General features: G+C 45.4%; 1 protein-coding gene across 2 annotated transcripts; it reads left to right on the top strand.

The window, feature by feature from the left end:
* The first annotated feature begins 1,431 nt into the window (after positions 1–1,431).
* On the top strand, positions 1,432–22,378 carry DNASE1L3 (deoxyribonuclease 1L3). 2 transcript variants are annotated; one of them, XM_079934173.1, is made up of 8 exons: positions 1,432–1,689; positions 6,381–6,469; positions 9,849–9,938; positions 10,507–10,619; positions 13,202–13,314; positions 15,928–16,085; positions 21,223–21,319; positions 21,632–22,378. In XM_079934173.1, exons 1-8 carry the CDS (start codon positions 1,552–1,554, stop codon positions 21,746–21,748), a joined length of 915 nt encoding a protein of 304 aa, XP_079790299.1. In that variant the 5' UTR covers positions 1,432–1,551; the 3' UTR covers positions 21,749–22,378. The 2 variants fall into 2 exon arrangements, with proteins under 2 accessions (XP_079790299.1, XP_079790298.1); XM_079934172.1 differs by lacking the exon at positions 21,632–22,378 and having other exon boundaries at positions 21,223–21,616.
* Positions 22,379–22,914: the final 536 nt, after the last annotated feature.

The raw sequence follows: 22,914 nt of genomic DNA, 5'->3' as shown, positions 1-22,914 counted from the left end.
TCCTCTCATGTACTACTTGGGATTATCTCCTGAGAATGCCTGGGTGTACTTGGCCACAGACTTCAGCCAGGATGCTGACTGGATGTATGTTGGAGATACCTGCACGCTTTTCCCGGTGGCTGTGACCACATGCCCATCACTTCAGGGGGGGTAGTCCGGAGATACCAACGCTTGGTTTCAAGTTATTCTCATTACCTCCCCTCTTTGCAGAAGAATTTTCCTTGCCAAAGTCTGCAAATCCTACTTGGGTTTATAACTTGATTGGATTTTATCCATATAAAACAAACTTCTTTTGCTTTTCAGAACTTCCTATTTTCCTGCCCAAATCTCTAAAAGCTATTTTACTTGGACTGAAATCCTACAATTCTTGCAAAACCTTCCTTTCTTGGGGCCACACAACTCTCTCTCATAAACATTAAATAATACGGGTTGAATCATGGATCTCTCCAGGGGTTTAAGTGCAAGGGTATTAGACCCATCCCAGCAGACAAGCAACTGCTTTTCCTGGCAACACACTGCGAGTACTTGGTATGTTAAACCGTACACAACAAAACTTGCCTTAAAAATTATGTAATTCAAACCAGACTTGGACTTCCCTGGTGGCACAGTGGTTTAGAATCTGCCTGCCAGGGGCTTCCCTGGTGGAGCAGTGCTTAAGAATCCGCCTGCCAATGCAGGGGACATGGGTTCAAGCCCTGGTCTGGGAAGATCCCACATGCCACGGAGCAACTAAGCCCATGTGCCCCAACTACTGAGCCTGTGCTCTACAGCCTGCGAGCCACAACTACTGAGCCCACGTGCCACAGCTACTGAAGCCTGTGCACCTAGAGCCTGTGCTCTGCAACAAGAGAAGCCACCACAATGAGAAGCCCATGTAACGCAATGAAGAATAGCCCCCGCTCGCAGCAACGAAGATGCAATGCAGTTATAAATAAACAAATTAATTAAATTAAATTAAATTAAATTTAAAAAGAAACAAACCAGACTCTATCTTAATTATGCCCATCAGGGTCATTGGTGAGCTGGAATCTGGGTGTATCCAGGGATAGCCAGCTGCCAAATCCCAGTGATGGCAGAAAATCTGGCAGAATTTCCCACTGGCTCTGCCCCACCCCTTCCCCCTGCAGAAGGCTCCACACCCCAGGTGCCCTCTGGGGTGGACCATTTCCGAGTTCATCAATTTCCATGAGAAAGTACATGGTATGTGACCACAGTAGAGATGACCAGATGTCACAGCTGGCTTCCAGCAGGGTTAAGAGTGACTTTGCAGAGACTGGTGCCTAGATTCAACTGACCAGTTTCCTTACCCGAGTGACAAAAACAAGGGATCCCAAAAACTAGCTCATTTCCTTCATTTCCCTGCGGAATGAAACCCATGATCTTCAGTTCCTCAGAGAAGTGAAAGCAGCAACAAGGAATCCAGTAATTCCTGTTATCTGCAGACTTAACAAGTCAGCCAAACAAGTCAGCCGAGCCTGAGGTGGTGGCCAGGAGCCTGCTCTCCAGACACTGCTGTCCTCTCTTCAAGCCCTGAAGCCAGGGGAGCCCGGGATGTCTCTGCTGCTGGCCACCCTGCTGCTCCTCCTCTCCACCCACAGCGTCCTGGCCCTGAGGATCTGCTCCTTTAATGTGAGGTCCTTTGGGAAATCCAAGAAGGCAAACTGTAATGCCATGGATGTCATTGTGAAGGTGAGCCCCCTTTCCTGTCAGAAGGATCGCTGGACACCCTTCACACTCTCTCTACAGCTTTCAGACTTTAAGAGACTCAGGAGGAATTTAACTGAAGTTAGTCCCTAGGGTGAAGGTAGCGTGTGTGTGTGTGTGTGTGTGTGTGTGTGTGTGCGCGCGCGCGTGTGCGTGTGTGCACGCACACGCGGCCCGCGCGCGAGCTTCTTCCTCATTCTCTCCCCCTCCAGCCATCCACCTTATCCCAACTTCCAATTCTAATCTTTCTCCCCACTTAGATAAGACTTTCCTTGGGTAATCTGACCAATGTCTTGGGACTGTGTTCACTTTCCTCTGGAGGCAGTTGACTCGCTTTATTTAGAGGTTAATTTATTTTTGATGCTGGAGTTAAAACCTTTCCCAGGACTCTGGGTTTTATTACCTTAGAAAATCCCAGAGGCACCACATTGTGGTGGGAGCACCAGGAGCCCTGGGTTCAGCTTCCACCTGGCAGCCAGGTGCGCCGGCTCCAGAAGGCCTTTCTCCTCTCTGAGCCCCCCAGCCCCCCCACCCCGTGCCTTTCAGCAAGAAAGGGTTATTGTGAAATGTAAGTGCAGCACAGGGTTATTGTGAAAATGTAAAGAGTCCATGATAAGAGCTAACATTTATAAAGCCTTCGCTAAGCCCACTATATGCCAGGCACTGTAGACGCTTTATATAAGACAACTCATTTAACTTATGTTAAATAAGCTATGATCACACCTGTCATGTCTTCATAAATATCGGCCATCACTTCTTCACCCACAATTCCTTCCTCATAAAGCAACTTTCTTTCTTAATAACAGCTTAATTTTTTAAAATTATAGAGGTATAATTTTTCAATTATAAACTTATAATTTACAAATTAATTTTATTAAATTAAAAATAGTCATTATGGACTATTTTGAAAATACAGAAACATATCAAGAAGTATCTTATCACTTGAAGACAACAGTTGTTGGTACTTGGGTAACTTTGTTATGGGCATTTTTCTATTTTGCAGCATGGAGACACCCCATGTCATCAGTTTTGTATTCTGCTTTTATATGAGAAGTATTTCACATGTTATTCATATTCTTTTAAAACACAACTTTTAATGCCTTATGCTGTGTTTGCAACATGTTTCATTTAATGCTTTCCTATTTGGGGATGCTTAGGCTGTTTCCAATTTTTCTGTTGCAATGCATCTTCCTCTTTGATCTGTGTAAGTAATAATAATAACAATACTTTGTTGTTTGCCTCCTATATGTCTGGCACTGCTCTAAGTATCCATCTGTCCTCCAGCAATCCTGTGAGGCAATGACTATTATGCCAATTTACAGATGAGGAAACTGAGGTGTAGAGAAGTAGTAGATACCTTTTTACAATGGAAAACATTCCTCAAAGTGGGAAAACTAGACCAAAGGATTAATGCATTTTTTAAGGCTTTTGATACATATTCTAAAATGTCTTCCAGAAAGATCTGACAGTGATAAGTGACTAAATCAGCAGGCTGGCTGGATGACCAGCACCCAGCTCTCCTTGGTGAACCCTGCAAGGCTGATGCCATGAAATGCAAGTCTATATTTTTTTTTAACATCTTTATTGGAGTATAATTGCTTTACAATGGTGTGTTAGTTTCTGCTGTATAACAAAGTGAATCAGCTATACATGTACATATAACCCCATATCTCCACCCTCTTGAGTCTCCCTCCCACTCTCCCTATCCCACCCCTCTAGGTGCTCACAAAGCACTGAGCTGATCTCCCTGTGCTATGCGGCTGCTTCCCACTAGCTATCTATTTTACATTTGGTAGTGTATATATGTCCATGCCACTCTCTTACTTTGTCCCAGCTTCCCCATATCCTCAAGTCCATTCTCTATGTCTGCGTCTTTATTCCTGTCCTGCCCCTAGGTTCTTCATAACCATTTTTTTTTTTAGATTCCATATATGTTAGCACACGGTATTTGTTTTTCTCTTTCTGACTTACTTCACTCTGTATGACAGGCTCTAGGTCCACCCACCTCACTGCAAACAACTCAATTTCGTTTCTTTTTATGGCTGAGTAATATTCCATTGTATATATGTGCCACATCTTCTTTATCCATGCATCTGTCAATGGACACTTAGGTTGCTTCCATGTCCTGGCTATTGTAAATAGTGCTGCAGTGAACATTGTGCTATACGACTCCTTTTTTTTTTTTTTTGGTGGTACGCGGGCTTCTCACTGTTGTGGCCTCTCCCGTTGCGGAGCACAGGCTCCGGACGCGCAGGCTCAGCGGCCATGGCTCACGGGCCCAGCTGCTCTGCGGCATGTGGGATCTTCCCGGACCGGGGCACGAACCCCCGCGTCCCCTGCATCGGCAGGCAGACTCTCAACCACTGCGCCACCAGGGAAGCCCTATATGACACTTTTTGAATTATGGCTTTCTCAGGGTATATAATGCAAGCCTATTAATGGAAGGATCCAGACTTGGACATAGTCTTCCTCCTCTGTCACTACACAGGTGCATTCTCAGCCCCCAGCACTTCTTAATGGCTGCACCGGCCAGTGCTGGTGGCTCTCTCTTCTATGCCCTTCTTGGAGAGGAAACTGGAACATATATGTGCTCTGGAAACAGGACCAGTGGCATATTCCCCCCGCTCCATGTCTTTGGAGAGGACGAAATTAACACTGGGGATACCCTGTCCTTCAGCAACAAATTCCAGCCCACCAGGACCCCATACACACAAAGGTCCCTGTCGTCTCTAATGGGCTTCGACTTGGTCTGCACCCTGGTTTCCAGGTTATTGCTCGTCCTGAAGGAGCCTCTCCTGCATTTTTACTAAGTTCTTCCTCACCTCTCAGGGCCTATTCAAATGCCTCCTCCTCATTGGAGACTTTCCTGATCCTCTGGGCAGATGTAATTAATTATTCCTCAACATTCTCACAGCTCTGACATTTATTTAGCACAACTTTCATTTGCCTCTCATTGTAGCTAGTTCTTTGCATTTGTCACTCTCACTGATAATGAGTCTTTGAGGGCGGAACTGTATTTTAATAGTTTAGCATGCTGGGCTTTGCAGTCATGTTAACCTGAGTTCAAATCCTAGTCTTCCACCTATACCAGCTGTGTGACTTTAAACTAGTTACTCAACCACTCTGAGCTCTGTTACCTCCTATGCTTAATGAGCTAAAAATCGTAGTCATCTGATAGGGTTGATGAGGCTCAGAGTAGGCTCATAGTAAATGTTATCTCTTACAGTTATTAACATTATAATTATACCTCTTTATTTCTGCAGTATCCAGCCTGGTATTCTTCACTTACTAAGGGTTTAATAAATGTTTACTATTATTATTATTGTAATTATTCAAGCAAAGCCAAGAGGTAGGATGTGCAGGGGTCATGACCCTGGGCTCTGGACTTGGGTTGCCTAGGTTCACATTCTGCCTCAGCCACTTTCTAGCTGGGTGACTTTGGATACTATCTCAGCTTTCCCAGAAAGAACCTCAGGCTCTTTGTCTTTAAAATGGACATGATAATAGTACTTACCTCAGGGAGTCCATCATTTATTTCAGAGAAGTTAGTTAATTTAACAAAGCACCCAATTTGATACTTAAAACATAGTGCCTAATAATAAAAAAAACAAACAACCCAATCGAAAAATGGGCAGAAGACCTAAGTAGACATTTCTCCAAAAAAGACGTACAGATGGTCAATAGGCACATGAAAAGATGTTCAACATTGCTAATTATTAGAGAAATGCAAATCAAAACTACAATAAGGTATGACCTCACACCAGTCAGAATGACCGTCATTAAAAAGTTTACAAATAACAAATGCTAGAGAGGGTGTGGAGAAAAGGGAAGCCTCCTACACTGTTGTGGGAATGTAAATTGGTGCCGCCACTGTAGAAAACAGTATGGTAGTTCCTCAGAAAAGTAAAAATAGAATTACCATATGATCCAGCAATCCTACTCCTGGGCATATATCCAGACAAAACTATCATTCAAAAAGATACATGCACCCCTATGTTCATAGCAGCACTATTCACAATAGCCAGGACATGGAAACACCCTAAACATCCATCAACAGATGACTGGATAAAGAAGATGTGGTATTGAATACATATACACAATGGAATACTACTCAGCCATAAAAAAGAATGAAATAATGCCATTTGCTGTAACATGGGTGTAACTAGAGATTATCATATGAAGTGAAGTAAGTCAGAAAGAGAAAGACAAATACCATGTGGTATCACTTATATGTGGAATCTAAAATATGACACAAATGAACCTACCTATGAAGCAGAAACAGACTTACATACATAAAAAACAGACTTGTGGTTGCCAAGGGGGAGAGGGGAGGGGAGAAATGAGTGGGAGTTTGAGGTTAGTAGATGCAGACTATTACATATAGAATGGATGGACAACAAGGTCCTACTGTATAGCACAGGGAACTATAGTCAATGTCCTGGGACAAAGCATAATGGAAAAGAATATTAAAAAGAAAGTCTAAAAAAAAGAATGTATATATATGTATAATTGAGTCACTTTGCTGTACAGCAGAAATTAACACAACATTGTAAATCAACTATACTTCAATTAAAAAAAATAGTAACATAGTATGTTATGTTATAGTAAGTGCCCAACAGAAGATTTCATTATTTGTAGTAAATGGCCTCACAACCCCGGGAATTCTCTCTCTGCAGGTCATCAAACGCTGTGACATCATGCTCCTGATGGAAATCAAGGACAGCAACAACATAATCTGTCCCACACTGCTGGAGAGACTGAACGGGTAAAGACAGGGCCCCTGGACACTGTTGGCTCAAAGCCAGGTGCAAGGGCATCTGAAAGTCCCTGGGAACTGAAACTAGCGTGAGAGCCAGCACTGGCCCAGACCACCAGGTCACGTGGCCAACACTGCCCAGGCTTTCAACTTTATTAACCGTGGTCCTGAGAACGTTCAACCAGCTAGTTTTTTTTTTTGCGGTACGCGGGCCTCTCACTGCTGTGGCCTCTCCCGCTGCGGAGCATAGGCTCTGGACGCGCAGGCTAAGCGGCCATGGCTCACGGGCCCAGCCGCCCCGCGGCATGTGGGATCCTCCCGGACCGGGGCACGAACCCGCGTCCCCTGCCTCGGCAGGCGGACTCCCAACCACTGCGCCACCAGGGAAGCCCCAACCAGCTAGTTTTAACATGATAAAGCAAAAGAGGGAAACGGGTGAGGAGTCAGGACCGAGAGAAATGAAAGAAACAGACTAGAGGCTGAGCTGAGAAGTACTGTTACAAAGAAAAGATTGAGCGCAAATATGTAATCATGATATACCCACAGGCTGGAATACTATGTAGCGATTAAATGTCATGGTTACCACAGAATAGGTTAGAGCTAAATATTCTAGCATGGAAAGATGGCTACCACATATGGAAAAAAGCGAGTTCAGAATTGTAGGTAGAAGAGCCCATTTTAGTAGTCACAATACATCATATGTGAATGAGGATGTGTTTGAGTTTGCGTCAGCATAAAACAAAGACAGGAAGGATGTGCTCAAGCTGTTATTAGTGGTTACTTCTGGGGCGGTGGTGGGTATGATCGGAGGACCATTGTGGAAGGGGTGTGAGAAGAAAATGGGGAACATTTGCTTTTTATTTCATATACTTCTGTATGATTTGAATATTTGACAAAAATTCTGAATTGACTCTATAAATTAAAATTTTATAAATGAATGTCCTCGAATAGCTTTCAATGATATTGGGTTATATTTATGATTTATTTCTCAAAGAATAATCACCCCAGAGTGAGTTAAAAATGCATATTCAAGGGCCCCCGTCTATTACTTCTGAGACACACTAATTTCTTAAAACTTCTAATATAATGTTTCTTCTGTAGATATAAGATTAAACAATAGAGTATACAATAGGTACCAAGTTCAATTATGTAAAAAAGCAAAACGAAATAAAAAACATACAAAAGATTCAAAGGCAATGAACCAAAATGTGGACAGTGGTACAAATTTACAAGGAATTTAATGTGATTTCTGCTTCTATGTATTTTCCGAATTTTCTACAATGAGCATGTTACACTCCCCCTTCCCTTTTCTTATGAAATATTTTAAACTTAGTTAAAAGCACAGAGGAGATAACAAACAGCTATGTAGCCCCCCATTCAGATTGAAAAAACAGTGATATCTGGCCATTATTATATTATTTTTATAATTAGGAAAACTCACATTGTGTTTTAGAAATGAATGGTCAATCCAGCCTCATTAGGCTGGGGAGGAAGAGCCTTGGATTCCCTCCTTCACACACAGGGCTCTTTGGGCTGACTGCACCCACCCACTCTGGGCCTCAGTTTCTCATTGGAAACCTCAGACTTGGAGCAGCGTGTCTCCTTTTTAGCCTCCCAGGTCTTCTGTTTCTGAGTCTGCTCTTGACAATGACAGAGGGAGTGTAGCCCAGGGGTTAGGCACCTACGCTCAGCTCAGACCACCTGGGTTTGGATTCTGGCTTTGCCACAAAGGGCAAGTTACTGAACCTCACTGTACCTCATTTTCCCCATCTGTAAATGGAGATAATAATAGAACCCACCATCTTCCTGGGATGTGGCGATAATTAAATTTAGTCATGCATGTAAGTGGTTGAGCTGTGCCTGGTATGGAGCAGTGGCGACTAAACATTGGGATGTTCATTACTCGTCAAAGTAAGGGAATTGTGATGGCAGGTGATGGTCCAAAGGGCCGTAAGAAACAGCTACCGTTAACACCCTAACCAGGGTATCACAGTTGCCAGGCAACCTGTTAATCAATTTACATGTGCTATTTCATTTCCTCCCCACAGCAGCCTGTAGAGTAGGTACTGTTACTGCTTCCCTTATAGCTGAGGGGCTGAGGCACAGAGAGCAGGGACCTGCCCAAGGTCACCCAGCCAGTAAATGGCCAAACCTACTTTTGAACCTTGGTGGTGTCTGTCTCCAAGGCCAATGCTCTATTCTGAGCCCCCTCAGCCGTCCTTGGAGCGGCTCTGGCCAGTTTTCAGAATTATGAGGGACGGAGGGGATGGGGGCTCCAGGCACCTGCCCGCAGTTGGTCTGGATTAAGTCCTGCCACCTCCAGTGGTCTCGGTTCTCCCCAACCTCCCTAGACTGTGCCATGGACTCCAGGCAGAGCCAGGCCTGTTTGTCTCCTAATTCCCTGTAAGCCAGGAGGGGCCCTTCTCCTCTCACAGCTGAGTCATTGCGAGTAGTTTGCCAACCCAGGACTTGGCAAGGCTAGATTCAGGACAGGGCCAGCCTTCCCAAACTGGAAGCCCAGCAGAATCCACTGTCTGCACTCCTGGGGCTCCCACGACCAGATCTGCCTTAGAATATTCATTCCCAGGAATTTCTGTCGGGTCTAAGTTGACCCCTAAACATTCTGCTTTTTTCCAACGGAACCTGAGAGTACGCCACAGCTTAGACATGCCCCAGATCTTCTCGTGGGAAGATGAAGTAGAACCGTCAGGCTCTGCCCAGGGTGGAGTTATCAGCAAATTTGGCAAACACATCTGAGAGTCAAGTTTCCCTGATAAGGGTGAGGGGTAGGATCAATGGGACTTCACGACAATATCCTCAGCCCCCAGGACAGAAACAATAGCTGATTTGGAATCATAGTTCCAGGACTTGTGAGAAAATGCCCGGGGGTTTTCAGAGCAGAAGAGAATGTCTAAAAAAATGTTACTGGGAATCCTGCACGTGATAAATGCTCAGGAGTGGTGCATGGACAGGGTGACCTAGTGAGGTATACTCCACCAGGAAGTATGAGGTGCAGCCCAGCCACGGGCCAGAACAGTGTTTCATGGTCTCAGTGGTGTCCCACAGGTACAGGCCAAAGCAGGTGGATTTGGGGGTGAGTAGGATCTGAGTTCAAATCCCAGCTTTGTACTTGCAAATTATAAAAATGGAGTAACAATAGTACCCACCTTATAAGGACAAGAAGTAATGGCTGTAAAGATCCTGGTAGATGTTACAGTCCCAGTCAATGGTGGTGGCCATTCTTATGAGACTCAAAGCTTATGATGAACAGAGGCCCTCCTACATGATGTCACAGGAGATACAGAGGCAGACTGGAAGGAGGGGAACCTAGGCAGTAGAGAAACGTTTGTTCTTTAAGATGCAATGTAAACTCTTTTTTGTCTTCCAGAAACTCAAGAAGAGGCGAAACATATAACTATGTGATTAGCTCTCGTCTTGGAAGAAACACATACAAAGAACAGTATGCCTTTTTCTATAAGTAAGTATAAGTTATGCTTGCTGGAACATGGTTCACTTATCAATTATGACTGTGAATAGAATCAAAATTTTTCCTTTCAAACCAAATTTGGATCTCTAACCAGTTCTCAATATTGATCAAAATAATTGCTGTCAAAATCAGGGCTGATGCAAAGTATTAACTCTTCAAAACTAATCTACTGGTTGACTCAGTGACCTGGTCAGGAGAGTGAAGAGTTCTTTTTTCTTCATGGCTAAGTCCTGGCTGGTGATGGAAACCTGAGTTGCCCAGCATGGCTGCTCTGGGACTTCATATTCTCATCTTCTTCCTACTAATAATTTGTTTTGAATCTGACCTTTAAGTTGTGAGTTCCCTAGATAACTAGTATTGCTCAGATCTTCAGCTCTCAAAGGGCTCTGGTCCTTGAGAAGACTCAACTGAGCCTTGTTCGCAGGCAAAAGATCCCTTCCAGCGCTCAAGCCTGCAGGGGAGGCCAACAGAGCCGTGAGAACCTACGTCTCTGCTTCTTGAAAGACGGAAGAAGACAACCAACTCATCTGGGAGGACTTTCTTTTTTTTTTTCTTCTAGGGAAAAGCTAGTGTCTGTGAAAGCAAGCTACCTCTACCATGACTACCAGGCTGGCGATGCAGATGTATTTTCCAGGGAACCCTTTGTGGTCTGGTTCCAGTCACCCCACACTGGTGAGACCCACAGGCCCCTCTCACCCCTGATATCCCCAGCGATCCCATAAACGGGCAGCAGCCCTGAGTGTGGGCTGTGACCCCAGGGTTTATGCAGCATCTTTAGTGAGGCATCAGGCTTGAGATGACCGTTAAGAACTTCTAACACTTGAATGTAGAGGATGCAGTATAGTTTGATGACACTAGCCTGGGTTCTCAGAATGCCACGACTCAAGACTTCCTCAGCTAAGAAGCCACTTTCTTAAATCAATGATAACCTTACTCTCTTTGGAGCATTTAGGCTGATGGAAATTATTTACAAAAATCCCTTAGTCCCAATCAAGTACAGCTATTCCTTCATTTGAAAAATTCGAGCAATGGCCAGCAAAGATGATCTCCCAACCTAGAATCACACTGTCCCTCCAGTACCCACTGAGCAATCTCCCGCACAGACTGGGGATGGAGAGGAAATCCAAAAGATTGCACCCTGATCTCTGACAACAATAGTACTTGTATTAGTCACTAACAATTATTGATCCCTGATTAGCGTCAGCTTCCTGTAATCTTTGCAACACCCTGCAAGGTAGCAACTAGGATTATCTCCACTTTACACTGGAAGAGACTGAGGTTCAAATAGATGGGGTCACTTATTCAAGGTCACCCAGCAGTTATTGAAGTGGACGAGCCAGGGTTGCAACTCAAACTGGCATCTCGGGAGCCCACACTTTTTACCACCATGCAACCCTCAATGGACAGTCAAGAATTAATTTGGTTTATAGACTGGAACTATATAGAATCAAATATTTTTCAACACCCACTACATGTCAGGCTCTGTTCTGGGCACTGGACAAGACAGACGAAAGGTCCCTGCCCTTGTGAAGTTATGTTGCAGAGGGGGAGACAGATAATGACCAAATAAATATATGCAGAGCTGTACATATGAACACCTATATCTATACTACACAAATATTAACATCTTGAACTATGAAGTTCACTATTTTGGCAGAGGGTTAATTAGCTCAGGGGCAGAGTATTTCAGGAAAACAAACATGGGAGAATAGTAGGAAATTCCCAGTAGGAAAACAAAAAACAAAAAAAATGAGGAGATGGGGGCTATTGAGGGCAAGAAATGCCTTTCAGAGAGCATGTTCAATAATTGTCTTTGTCACGCACACAACTCACATTTAGCTCACCTGGCAGTGTTAGGAGAGGCCCTCCCCACCAAATTATTATTTCTTCTCTGAGAGAGTCCTCAGCCTTTGTGAACTGCTGAACAAACCTGTCTGTCTGGAGCTTCCACCCTTCCCTACCCCTCCCTCCCACACACCCACCCCGGCTGGGATGGCACTACAGCTGTGTCTTGTTTGTGTCTATCTTGCCCAAGGAAATGTCTTTATGTCCTGCCTGTTTGGGATTAAAGATGAAGGAGTTGGCCATTCATCTATCTTTTCTTTCCTCCATTTATTCTCTCATTCATTCATTCATGTATTCAATCAACAAACATTTCTGAGCACCTCCAATGTGCCGGGCACGGTACTAGGTGCTGGGGCCAAGAGGGTGAACAAGACAGATAAGCCTGCTCTCACAGAGCTTAGGTTCCAGTGGGCCAAACTAAGGAGCTAAGCAGGTAATTTCAGAGCATGAAGGCAGTAAGCAGGGTTCACTGAATAGCGGGGTGAGGGGCCACCTTAGACAGGGCAATCAGGGATGGCCCCTTGGAGGTGACAGTGGCTGTGACCCGAAGAAGCCAGTCACAGAGAGGTGGTGGAAAGGCATTCTGGAGGGAGGAGGGCACAGTGAGCACACAAGCTCAGAGGTGGGAAAGGAGCTGGGGTGTTTAGGGGACCAAAAAGAGGTTGGGGAGTGGAGAGGAGGAGTGTGGGGGAGAGTGAGAGACAGGCTGCTGGACCAGGGTGTGGTCCTGGGGACAGGCTGCTGGTCTGAGTCCCGGCTCCCTGCTGTGGGACTTGAGCAGTGATCACTCAACAGCCCCCTGCTCCTGAGTAGGAGTGAGGACCCAGGCACAGAACAAGGGAAAGCCCGAGGAGGAGGTATTCAGAACGACACAGATGGGCAAGACGCCCATCCCTCTCTCAGGCTCCCTCAGTCCCTCCTGGTGGGGGAGGTTTTCAGACACTCCACAAAGGACCACTTTGTGTTTTAAATAAACTTTTCCAGGCTTTTTTTTTTTTTTTCTGATTACAAAAGGAGTATAAACTGACAAGCCTCAACTTTTTAAATTAGAAAAAACATTTTTTTCTTAGTACAAAGCCAAACAGCCTTCATATTTTAAAAAAATAGAAAATACAGGGTTTTTTAAAATGAGAAAATAAAAACACCCACAATGCCGGTGAGGAACACTGTCTACCAGCTTTCTCTTAGCCACGCAGGGCGAGTCGGAGAAAAGAGGCTTTCGTGTGCTGAGAATAGCTGCCTTATGACCCTAAGATCATTCAAATCTCAACCGCTGGACCCTCTGGAAATGGGGGGCCCCAGACGACACAGTCCGTGCCTTTTGGGGGCACAGCCTGTTTCCCTCAAGCAGTGTTCGTGGAATCTCACCAGAGGAAACGTGTGACCTCTGCCTCTTTCCTCTTCCTCAGCTGTCAAGGACTTCGTGATTGTTCCCCTGCACACCACCCCTGAGACATCCGTTAAAGAGATTGACGAGCTGGCTGATGTTTATACGGATGTGAAACGTCGCTGGAAGGCGGAGGTGATGACCCTCTGTGTCTGCTGAATGCCCATCTAGCAGGGGCAGAATCTGGTCCCTGAGAGGGAGGGCGAGGACGCAGGGCCTGTGCAGACCACCACCACTTTAGAGGCTCATTTTAGGCCTTTCCTCAGCCCTAAATATCTCTCTGCTGAATCTGCCTGGGTACCATCCATGTGGGCCTTGGGAATTCACACACTGCTCCACTGATAATGGCGGCCAACATTCACAGAGCGAATGAGTACCTGGTGCCGGGCACTGTGCCAAGACTGGACACGGACAAGTTTATTTAATCCTCCCAATAGCCTGATGAGATAACTATTTTGATCATTCCCACTTCACGACTGAGAATAGTAAGACGAAGAGAGGTCAGGAGTCTTTCAGCTACAAGGGACTGAATCTCAAAATGGCTCATGAAAAGGAAGAGCAATTTATTGGTTCAGGCATAGCTAGACCCAGGGCTCAGACAAGGTAATCAGGGCTTGTCTTGCCTCTCTCTCCATCTCTTGACCTTCCTTTCCCCTGGGTGGGCTCCATTCTCAGGCTGGCCCCACCCTTGGGATGGTAAGATAGTTGCCAGCAGCTTCCAGAGCAACTGACAAATTTTCTGCCCCACAATGCAACAGATACCCTGGGATTGAGTCTCATTGGCTATAATTGTGTCACATGTCCGTCCCTGAACCAATCACTGTGATCAGGTGGTTGAGATGCCCTGATTGGTTAAGTCTGTTTCAGCTTTACCCCAACCTCATGGACTAAGGTGGAGGAGGGAGATGGTTTCCCAAAGAAATTAGGGGTGCTATTCTCACAGAAGGGGAATACATCCACCACCTCTCTTGGTTTCAATTATTTCCTCATGTGGACAACAGGGATGCCACCTCCTGATCTGCGAGGCCTGTGAAAGCTCTTGGCAAATGTGGAAGTGCTTCAGAGGGCTCTTCCTCATTCCTCTTTTCTCCTTTTGAGATGTGACTCCAGTGACCCCCTTCCTCCCCCTCAGTTTTGCTGCCCTAAGCGCAAAATCAGTCAAATAAAGTGTGGACACAGAGCTGGGGCATGGCGCACACAAGGGGTATATTTCATTACTTATTTGTAAAAAGCAGGGCAAGAGAAAGACTCGTTTGTTCCTAAAATTATAAATTCCACTTATTCATTCAGCAAGAATTTATTGAGCATCTGTTAAGTGCCAGGCAGTGGGGAGCCATCAGTGGCACAAAAATGAACAAGAGGGGAAACTCTTGTGCTCTGAGAGAGGGGCCTTCAGTGAGGCTGATCAGGGTTCAATAGCCTAGAGCGGGTCACTTTACCCCTCTATCCTTTTTCCACAGGGCTGTCAAAGGTTCCTTCTACCTCCTGGTGTTTATTCTAAGATTTAAATTAAACTTTAGAAAATGCTTAACGCTGAGCCTGGTACACAGTGAATGCTCAATAAATCATGCCTATATTAATAGAAGCTGGTTGATACTCGGGTTAAGGATGACATCCTGTCCTCAACTGCGCCCACCGACCTCAGGGAAAACCATGATACCCAAGGTCAAAATAAAATGTTTTTGACGAAAACTCTAAAGTTAGCAACAGCGCCAAACAATAGCACAAACAAGGAAATCTGTGTTTCCTCTTGAGGAATATTAAAATTCTGTTTCAAGAGCCCTGCAAGGAAAAACACTTCCAAGATAGAATGCTCTGATGGTGGCCTCGGGGCAGAGGCGGACAGCTCATTCTATCACCCCCCCTCCACCCCCCACTTAAGCCTCTTCTCACTTCCCCAATAGGCAAAATTTCCACAGGAGTAAGTTCCTAGCTTCAAAAGAGGAGAGAAAGAGAAGTGCCAGAGCTGTCAAATATACCACCCGAGTTCATTTTCCCTGCTTGCAGACAAAAGGCATCAAGTCATTCATATGTTTATACCTTACAGTAGTTTAAGCCAGAGACAAAAGAAGTGAGGGAATGACTGAGCTGGATTCTTCCATCCCCACCTACATCTGCACCCCAAATTCCAGAGATTTGGTGACTAAGAACAGGAGGGAGCAGCTACAGCAAACAACCTTCTTCCCACTGAGGACACACTTCCTTGTCATACTCGCCTGTCAAATACTCAGCAGAACTGTGGCTCAATTTTAAACTGTGGCCTCTTCTTTTAAAAAGCAAAATGAAATTAAGACCCTTTATTATTTTGCTGGGGCTGCCGTAACAAAGTACCAAAGACTGGGTGGCTTAAACAACAGAAATTTATACCCTCACAGTTCTGGAAGGCTGGATGTCCAAGACCAAAGCGGCAACAGGGTTTGGTTCTTCTGAGGCTTCTCTCCTTGGTCTTCCCTCTGTGTCTATGTCCTAATCTCTTTTTATGAGGACACGAGTCACATCAGATTAGGGTCCACCCATATAACCTCATTTTACCTGAATTAGCTCTTTAAAGGTCATCTACAAATACAGTCACATTCTTAGGTACTGGGGGTTAGAACATGAATTTTATGAATCTGGGGGGACACAATTCAGCTGATAATAGAACTCGTCGTTTATTGGGTGTGCGAGGTGGAGTCACTGCTACCAGTTCTGCCTGAAAGCATTAGACAACAATGCCTACAGGTGACAGTTTCGCATCTTGTCTTTCAGAATTTCATTTTCATGGGTGACTTCAATGCCGGCTGCAGCTACGTCCCCAGGAAGGCCTGGAAGGACATCCGCCTGAGGACCGACCCCAAGTTCATTTGGCTGATCGGGGACCAAGAGGATACCACGATCAAGAAGAGCACAAACTGTGCCTATGACAGGTAGGAGGCATCTGCCAGACCATCGCTAGCCCACACAGTGCTCGGTGTGCATTGGAAAAGGTGGCCCCCTCTGGGCAGATGAAGCTCTTGGCTTGGAGAGCTGAGCCTAAATAGACTTTAAGCTTCTCCACTGGGTACTTTGTGCAGTACGCAACCTGCGTGACCATCTATGATGGCCTTGGTCACTGTAGCTTAGCAGTGGCAAATGCAGGCTTTGCTGTCAGACGGGCCTGTGTTCAAATCCTAGCTCTACCACTTAATATGTCTGGGACCAAGAGACTTAAGCGCTCTGTGTCTTTGTTCCCTTACCCGTAAAATGGAGATTGTAGTAGTGCCTCACTCATACATGAAGACTAAACAAAGTAACATATATAAATCTTCACATGCAATGTCTGGAATATGGTAAATGCTCAATATATTCATTGGCTGTCACTTATTCCATCACAAAGACATACCACAGTTTACTCACTCAGTCCTCTGTCACTGGGCATTAGGTTATTACCAAGGGTTTGCTATTAAAAGCATAGCTGAAATGAACATCCTATATATAATTTTTTTTTTTTTTCCGGCACGCGGGCCTCTCACTGCTGTGGCCTCTCCCGTTGCAGAGCACACGCTCCGGACGCGCAGGCTCAGCGGCCATGGCTCACAGGCCCAGCCGCTCCGCGGCGTGTGGGATCTTCCCGGACCGGGGCACGAACCCGTGTCCCCTGCATCGGCAGGCGGACTCTCAACCACTGCGCCACCAGGGAATTTTGTGTTTATTTATGATTTCCTCAGGGTAAAAGTCTAAAAATGAGACTAGTTAGTGCAAGGAAATTTACACTTCTAATGCTTTTGCTATACAATTTTTTTTTTTTTGGCTGTGCCTAATAGCTTGCGGGACTTTAGTTCCCTGACCAGGGACTGAACCCGGGCCATGGCAGTGAAAGCGCCGACTCCTAACCACTGGACTGCCAAGGAATTCCTACACATTTCTAAATGCAAATATATACATTTAAATAATAGCATTCTCTGGTATTTGTAAAGCCTCCCTGGAGATTTTCAATCAGCTTTCAGCTTTGCTCCTTAAGTCAGCAGGGAGTTGAGGGGGGGACCTGAAGCGTGTGAATGTTCATGACTGGCTCATCCACAGCGGACACCACAGGCAGGAAAGTCCCTAGGAGCCCTGTTCCCAGGAGTGGTTGCTGTTCCCCAAGCTCAGTCTACACGAGATGGCCATCTGCAAGCAGACAGTTTCCATTTCTCTAGTTTTGAGTTCTGAGTTTCCTTCCCATCCCGTGACCTCCTCTGCTCCTGTTAGAGCTTTCAGGGCTGGTGCACCCTCTGCAGACATCATCACTTCTGCTGCCCAAGGTGGAAACAGCCCTGGCCCTGGGGGAAGTAGAACCAAGGTGAGAAGTTACAGGAGACTGAGCTTCCTGGGTACCTGCCCCCTCCATCCCATTGTGAGGGGCTGCAGCAAAGCTGGTTGGAGAGGGCCACTCACCCACTCGCCCACTTGCACGTGCCAGCTGTGTGGCCTTGGGCAGGTCAAGTCCCTTCTGTGGTCCCATTCTTTTTCCCTGGCAGAGGAGAGGGAGGTGATCGAAAGTAATGGAGCAGAAGAACAGTGAATCCCAGGGAAAGATGGATTAGATGGGGTGGCCGAACAGGTTAAAAAAGGTGTTTACTAAAGGACCCCCAGTATTACGCACTTGTATGCCAAAAGGTGGCAGGATTACAATGTGCTTTTTTAAACATTAATTTCTTGTTTTGCTGCTCTGAATTTTCTATGTTTTCCGTAACAGTATATATCTTTTATGGTTTGTAAAAAGGCATATGAGGGGAGAAGATAAAATGGCCTCAATTCCAGTCTTTGTTCTGTGTGCAAATATTTATTGAACACTTTCCATGTGCTGAGTGCTAGTGGACAGGCCGAGATGCCCAGAGCTGGCTGGGCACTGGAGCAGCCTCAGGGAGCTTAGTGTGATTTGCAGACTCACCGGCACACACAACTAGCAGAAGTCTGAAATGGGGGAGCCTTAACTATGCTCTTCTTGACTCTCTGGGTCTGAAAGGATGGCTTCAAGAAATCTCCACCCAAGGGACTTCCCTGGCGGTCCAGTGGTTAAGACGTCTCCTTCCGATGCAGGGGGTTTGATCCCTGGTTGGGGAGCTAAGATCCCACATGCCTCGCAGCCAAAAAGCCAAAAGAAACATCAAACAGAAGCAATATTGTTAACAAATTCAATAGACTTTAAAAATGGTCCACATCAAAAGAAAAAAATCTTTAAAAAAAAAAGAAATCTCCACCCAAATGCGAAGAGTTTACTTACGGAGATTAGTTAAAAATTAACCAGGTGGTGCTGGTCGCAAACAAAGGAAACCAGGTCAGCTGGTCCGAATCGGGGAAAGCTCATTGGACAGTCATGGGCTGGCAGTTTAACCCAGCTTGTCATTCTTCAGCCAGTCAGTGGGGCCATGTAGACCCCAACTGCATCACCCCACTCGGGATACATTAGATTCCATTTAACCACCGCGTCCCCATTTTCTGTTATCACTGCAAAGCAACTGTACTATGGTTTTTCTCTATATTTGTCTTTAAATCTATTCATTTATTACTGAAATAAATATATTTTAAAAGGAAATTTCATAAAGCTAAGGTAAGAAAACAGCACCACTTGCCATAAATAAAATACAATTGTAAAAGTAAGCCCAGTGAAAACCGAACAATGTTACATTATACCTTAATTCTCTCATCTGCAGAATGCTCTCTCTTGGTCAAAATAGGAGCTTAGGGAGGCATTAAAGATAAACCAGAGGGCTTCCCTGGTGGCGCAGTGGTTGAGAGTCCACCTGCCGATGCAGGGGACACGGGTTCGTGCCCCGGTCTGGGAAGATCTCACATGCCGCAGAGCAGCTGGGCCCATGAGCCATAGCCGCTGAGCCTGCGCGTCCGGAGCCTATGCTCCGCAACGGGAGAGGCCACGACAGTGAGAGGCTCGCGTACCGCAAAAAAAAAAAAAAAAAACCAGAACCTTTCTCCATAATTGAATCAGAAAATGTGAAAATAATTGCAAAGGGAACATCTTTTCAGGACGCAAGCCATTGCAATGTGCTGTGATGTCCATGTCTCTTCTACCGCCAGGGCTCCCTGCTCACACGAGAGACACTGCCCTGGTGCCCACAGATCACCACAGAGCTGACCCTGTTTCCCAAACATAGGCACTGTCCTGAGGGTCTCCGTCATGGAGGGGGAAATTTCTGCCTCAACCCCTCTTGAGTTCTTATGGCTGGACTATAATAAAATTGACACAAGACCAATTAATAGGAGAAAAAGAAACAAATCTTAATTTGTGCACATGGAGGTCTCATAGAAATAGGACCTAAGAAGTGGTCAAATCGCAGCAATATCTTTTTTGATCTACCTCCTAGAGTAATGAAAATAAAAAAAAAAATAAACAAATGGACCTAATTAAACTTAAAAGCTTCTGCACAGCAAAGGCAACCATAAACAAATCAAAAAAACAACCCACAGAATGGGGAGAAAATATTTGCAAATGAAACTGACAAGGGATTAATCTCTAAAATATACAAACAGCTCATGCAGCTCTATGTCAAAAAAACAATCAAAAAATGGGCAGGAGATCTAAATAGACACTTCTCCAAAGAAGACATACAGATGGCCAAAAGGCACAGGAAAAGATGCTCAACATCACTAATTATCAGAGAAATGAAAATCAAAACTACAATGAGGTATCACCTCACACCAGTCAGAATGGCCATCATCGAAAAGTCTACAAATAACAAATGCTGGAGAGGGTGTGGAGAAAAGTGAACCCTCCTACACTGTCGGTGGGAATGTAAATTGGTACAACCACTACGGAGAACAGTATGGATGTTCCCTAAAAAACTAAAACTAGAACTATCATATGATATAGTAATCCCACTCCTGGGCATATATCCAGAGAAAACCATAATCCGAAAGACACATGCACCCCAGTGTTCACTGCAGCACTATTTACAACAGCCAAGACATGGAAGCAACCTAAATGTCCATTGTCAGAGGAATGCATGAAGATGATGTGGTACAATGGAATATGGTACAATGGAATATTACTCAGCCATAAAAAATAATGGAATAATGCCATTTGCAGCAACATGGGTGGACCTAGAGATTATCATACTAAGTGAAGTAAGCCAGACAGAGAAAGACAAATATCATATGATATCACTCCTATGTGGAATCTAATTTAAAAAAATAAAGATACAAATGAACTTATTTACAAAACAGAAACAGACTTACAGATATTGAGAACAAACTTATGGTTACCAAAGGGGGAATGTGGGATAAATCAGGAGCTTGGGATGAACACACACACACACACACACACACACACACACACACACTACTATATATAAGACAGATAACCAAGAAGGACCTACTGTACAGCACAGGGAACTCTACTCAGTATTCTGTGATAACCTATATGAGAAAAGAATCTTAAAAAGAATGAATATATATATGTGTATAACTGAGTCACTTTGCTGTACACCTGAAACTAACACGACATTGTAAATCAACTATACTCCAATAAAATTAAAATAAAAAAAAGAAGTGGTCAAAGCAGGCAGCTTTTATACTTTTTAGACCAAAAAAACAATACATTTGTGAGGAATTGAGAGGACAAAGAAACTAAGGTTTGGGTTCTCAATGAGTGAAGAATCTAAAGAGAATTTGGGCTTGGAGTAGTGAATTAAAGAAGTAACAAGGTTTGTTCACACAGGCTTCTTGGCCTGAATTCCCTTGCTCTGGGGATAAGGGTGCTGGTCCTTCCTTCTACCTCCAGATGCAGGGAGTGCATCTTTCACAGGGGAGATTTATTTCCTGCTTTCAGGGAGATTGACAGGAGGGTCAGTGTCCCTACTGCATTAGCCGTTTAAGTAACTTTAATTCAAAATAATCAATATGCCATTGTGGCATATTTTGGGGTGGCCCGCCCTGAGCTTCAACACAAGCTAAAGCCAGGGCTGGACTTTTGAACTCCATGTGAAAGCGCCAAGCGGTTCAGTCATTCTAGATGTCAAGCAGGAAGCCTGGTTTGATCTCAGAAATCAACAGGGTGGATTAACTATCTTCCCTCTTCTTCTCCAGGATCGTGCTTAGAGGACAAGAGATCGTCACCTCTGTTGTTCCTCAATCAAACAGCATCTTTGACTTCCAGAAAGCTTACGGGTTGACTGAAGAGAAGGTACAGCTGTCGTCTTGTTTTTCTGTGCCACTGTCCTGGAAGGACGGGTTGGTGTCACCCAGTGGTGGTTCAGGTCACCAATGGAGATCTGACATTGAGCCACCGGACCTTGAGTCTCAAAGTCTATGATTCCGTGACTTGAGGACCTGCCTCAATGTCTGACTGAACTGGTGCAGGGACAATGCTCCCAGCGCATGTCCTGTTGGGTGACTTGGGGCATTTCATCCTGGGCCTCCCTCAGCTTGAATTCGTTCATCACTAAAATGAAAGTGTCTCCTAATTCCCAAATTTCTCTCTCCTTTCTCTTTACAGGCCCTGGATGTCAGCGACCACTTTCCAGTTGAATTTAAACTTCAGTCTTCAAGGGCCTTCACCAACAGCAAAGAATCTGTCTCTCCAAAGAAGAAAAAAAAGACCAGTCACGCCTAGATACAAGGGTGCCATTTTATTCACCATTTCTTGCCTCTACATTGTAGGGCGCGGTCAGCTAACTGCCACGCAGCAGGAAGCTGAAGTAAGCTGAATCATCCTTCCTGTGGCCACTGCGCTTGCGCTAAGTATACTAATGAGGTTAAAGTAGCGACCTATCCGATGCTGGCTCACAAGTCGCACCATCGGCAAAAGCCAATCACAGAGCGACACATGTTCTTAATCCCTATATAAGCAGACTGCTATAGGATTGCGGTGTCTTCCTTCCATCTTTCTTCAACCAAGCTGTGCTCCAATAAAGTGTGATACGAGAAGAATCTTGCGTGTGGCGGCTCGTTATTCTGCTGGTCGGAAACGGCCCGCCGCACTACATAAAGCAGCTCCAATAGGTATGAACTGTTCCCGGCGCTCAGGAAACAAGACTGGCCCAACTGCGTTCATTTTTCAACTTGTATCTAATTCATCTTGAGCCAAACTGGGAAGAGTGTCTTCTATTCTCCCTCTAGAGCTCGAGCTCATACCTCCCCTGAATTACTCAAAAGGAAACTAGGGTCTTTTGCAGTCCAAAACGATGGCCTTCATGTCGGGAGCTAGAGCCTCATCAGCTGTCACTGCTCTACCTGCCGAGAGAGGCCGCAGGAAGAGGAACATCAGCTTTCCGTCTTCTTGAGGGCGTCCTGTTCCATGCGAAATGACCAGAAATGCCAAGAACACCAAGGCCTCAACTGTAGCCCATGATTTGGGCAATGAACTGAGTCAGGATCTGGCCCTCCTGTCTGAGGTCAGGCCACAATCATATCTTGCAGGGATGAAGGGTGAAGGCCATTCCCACTGGTCTCCCTGCCTCCAAATAGTCCTCCAACTCAGCCAGCCCAGTAACCACCAGTGTCCTCCTTTGAAATTCCAATCTGACCACAGCACCCCCTCTTTCCCACCCCCTGCTTTAAAAGCCCCTGAAGGAGCTCCCATCACCACCTGGAGAGAGCCCAGGGCATTTGGACACCCATGAAGGTCTCTATTACCTGGCCTATCATGTCAGCCTTACCTTCGTCCCACCTTGCACTTTCGCCCAGCAGGACTGCCCCTTCCCCGCATGCCCCAAGCTCTCCCTCCTTCTGGGCTCTGGCTCAGCCCAGCCCAGAGCCTGGGCAACTAACCCCGGCCAC

Source organism: Stenella coeruleoalba, assembly GCF_951394435.1.
Source record: "Stenella coeruleoalba genome assembly, chromosome: 10".
In the NCBI taxonomy this organism is placed as follows: Eukaryota; Metazoa; Chordata; class Mammalia; order Artiodactyla; family Delphinidae; genus Stenella; species Stenella coeruleoalba.
Note: the sequence above shows the minus strand (reverse complement) of the source record. Positions and strands in the feature narration are given on the sequence as shown.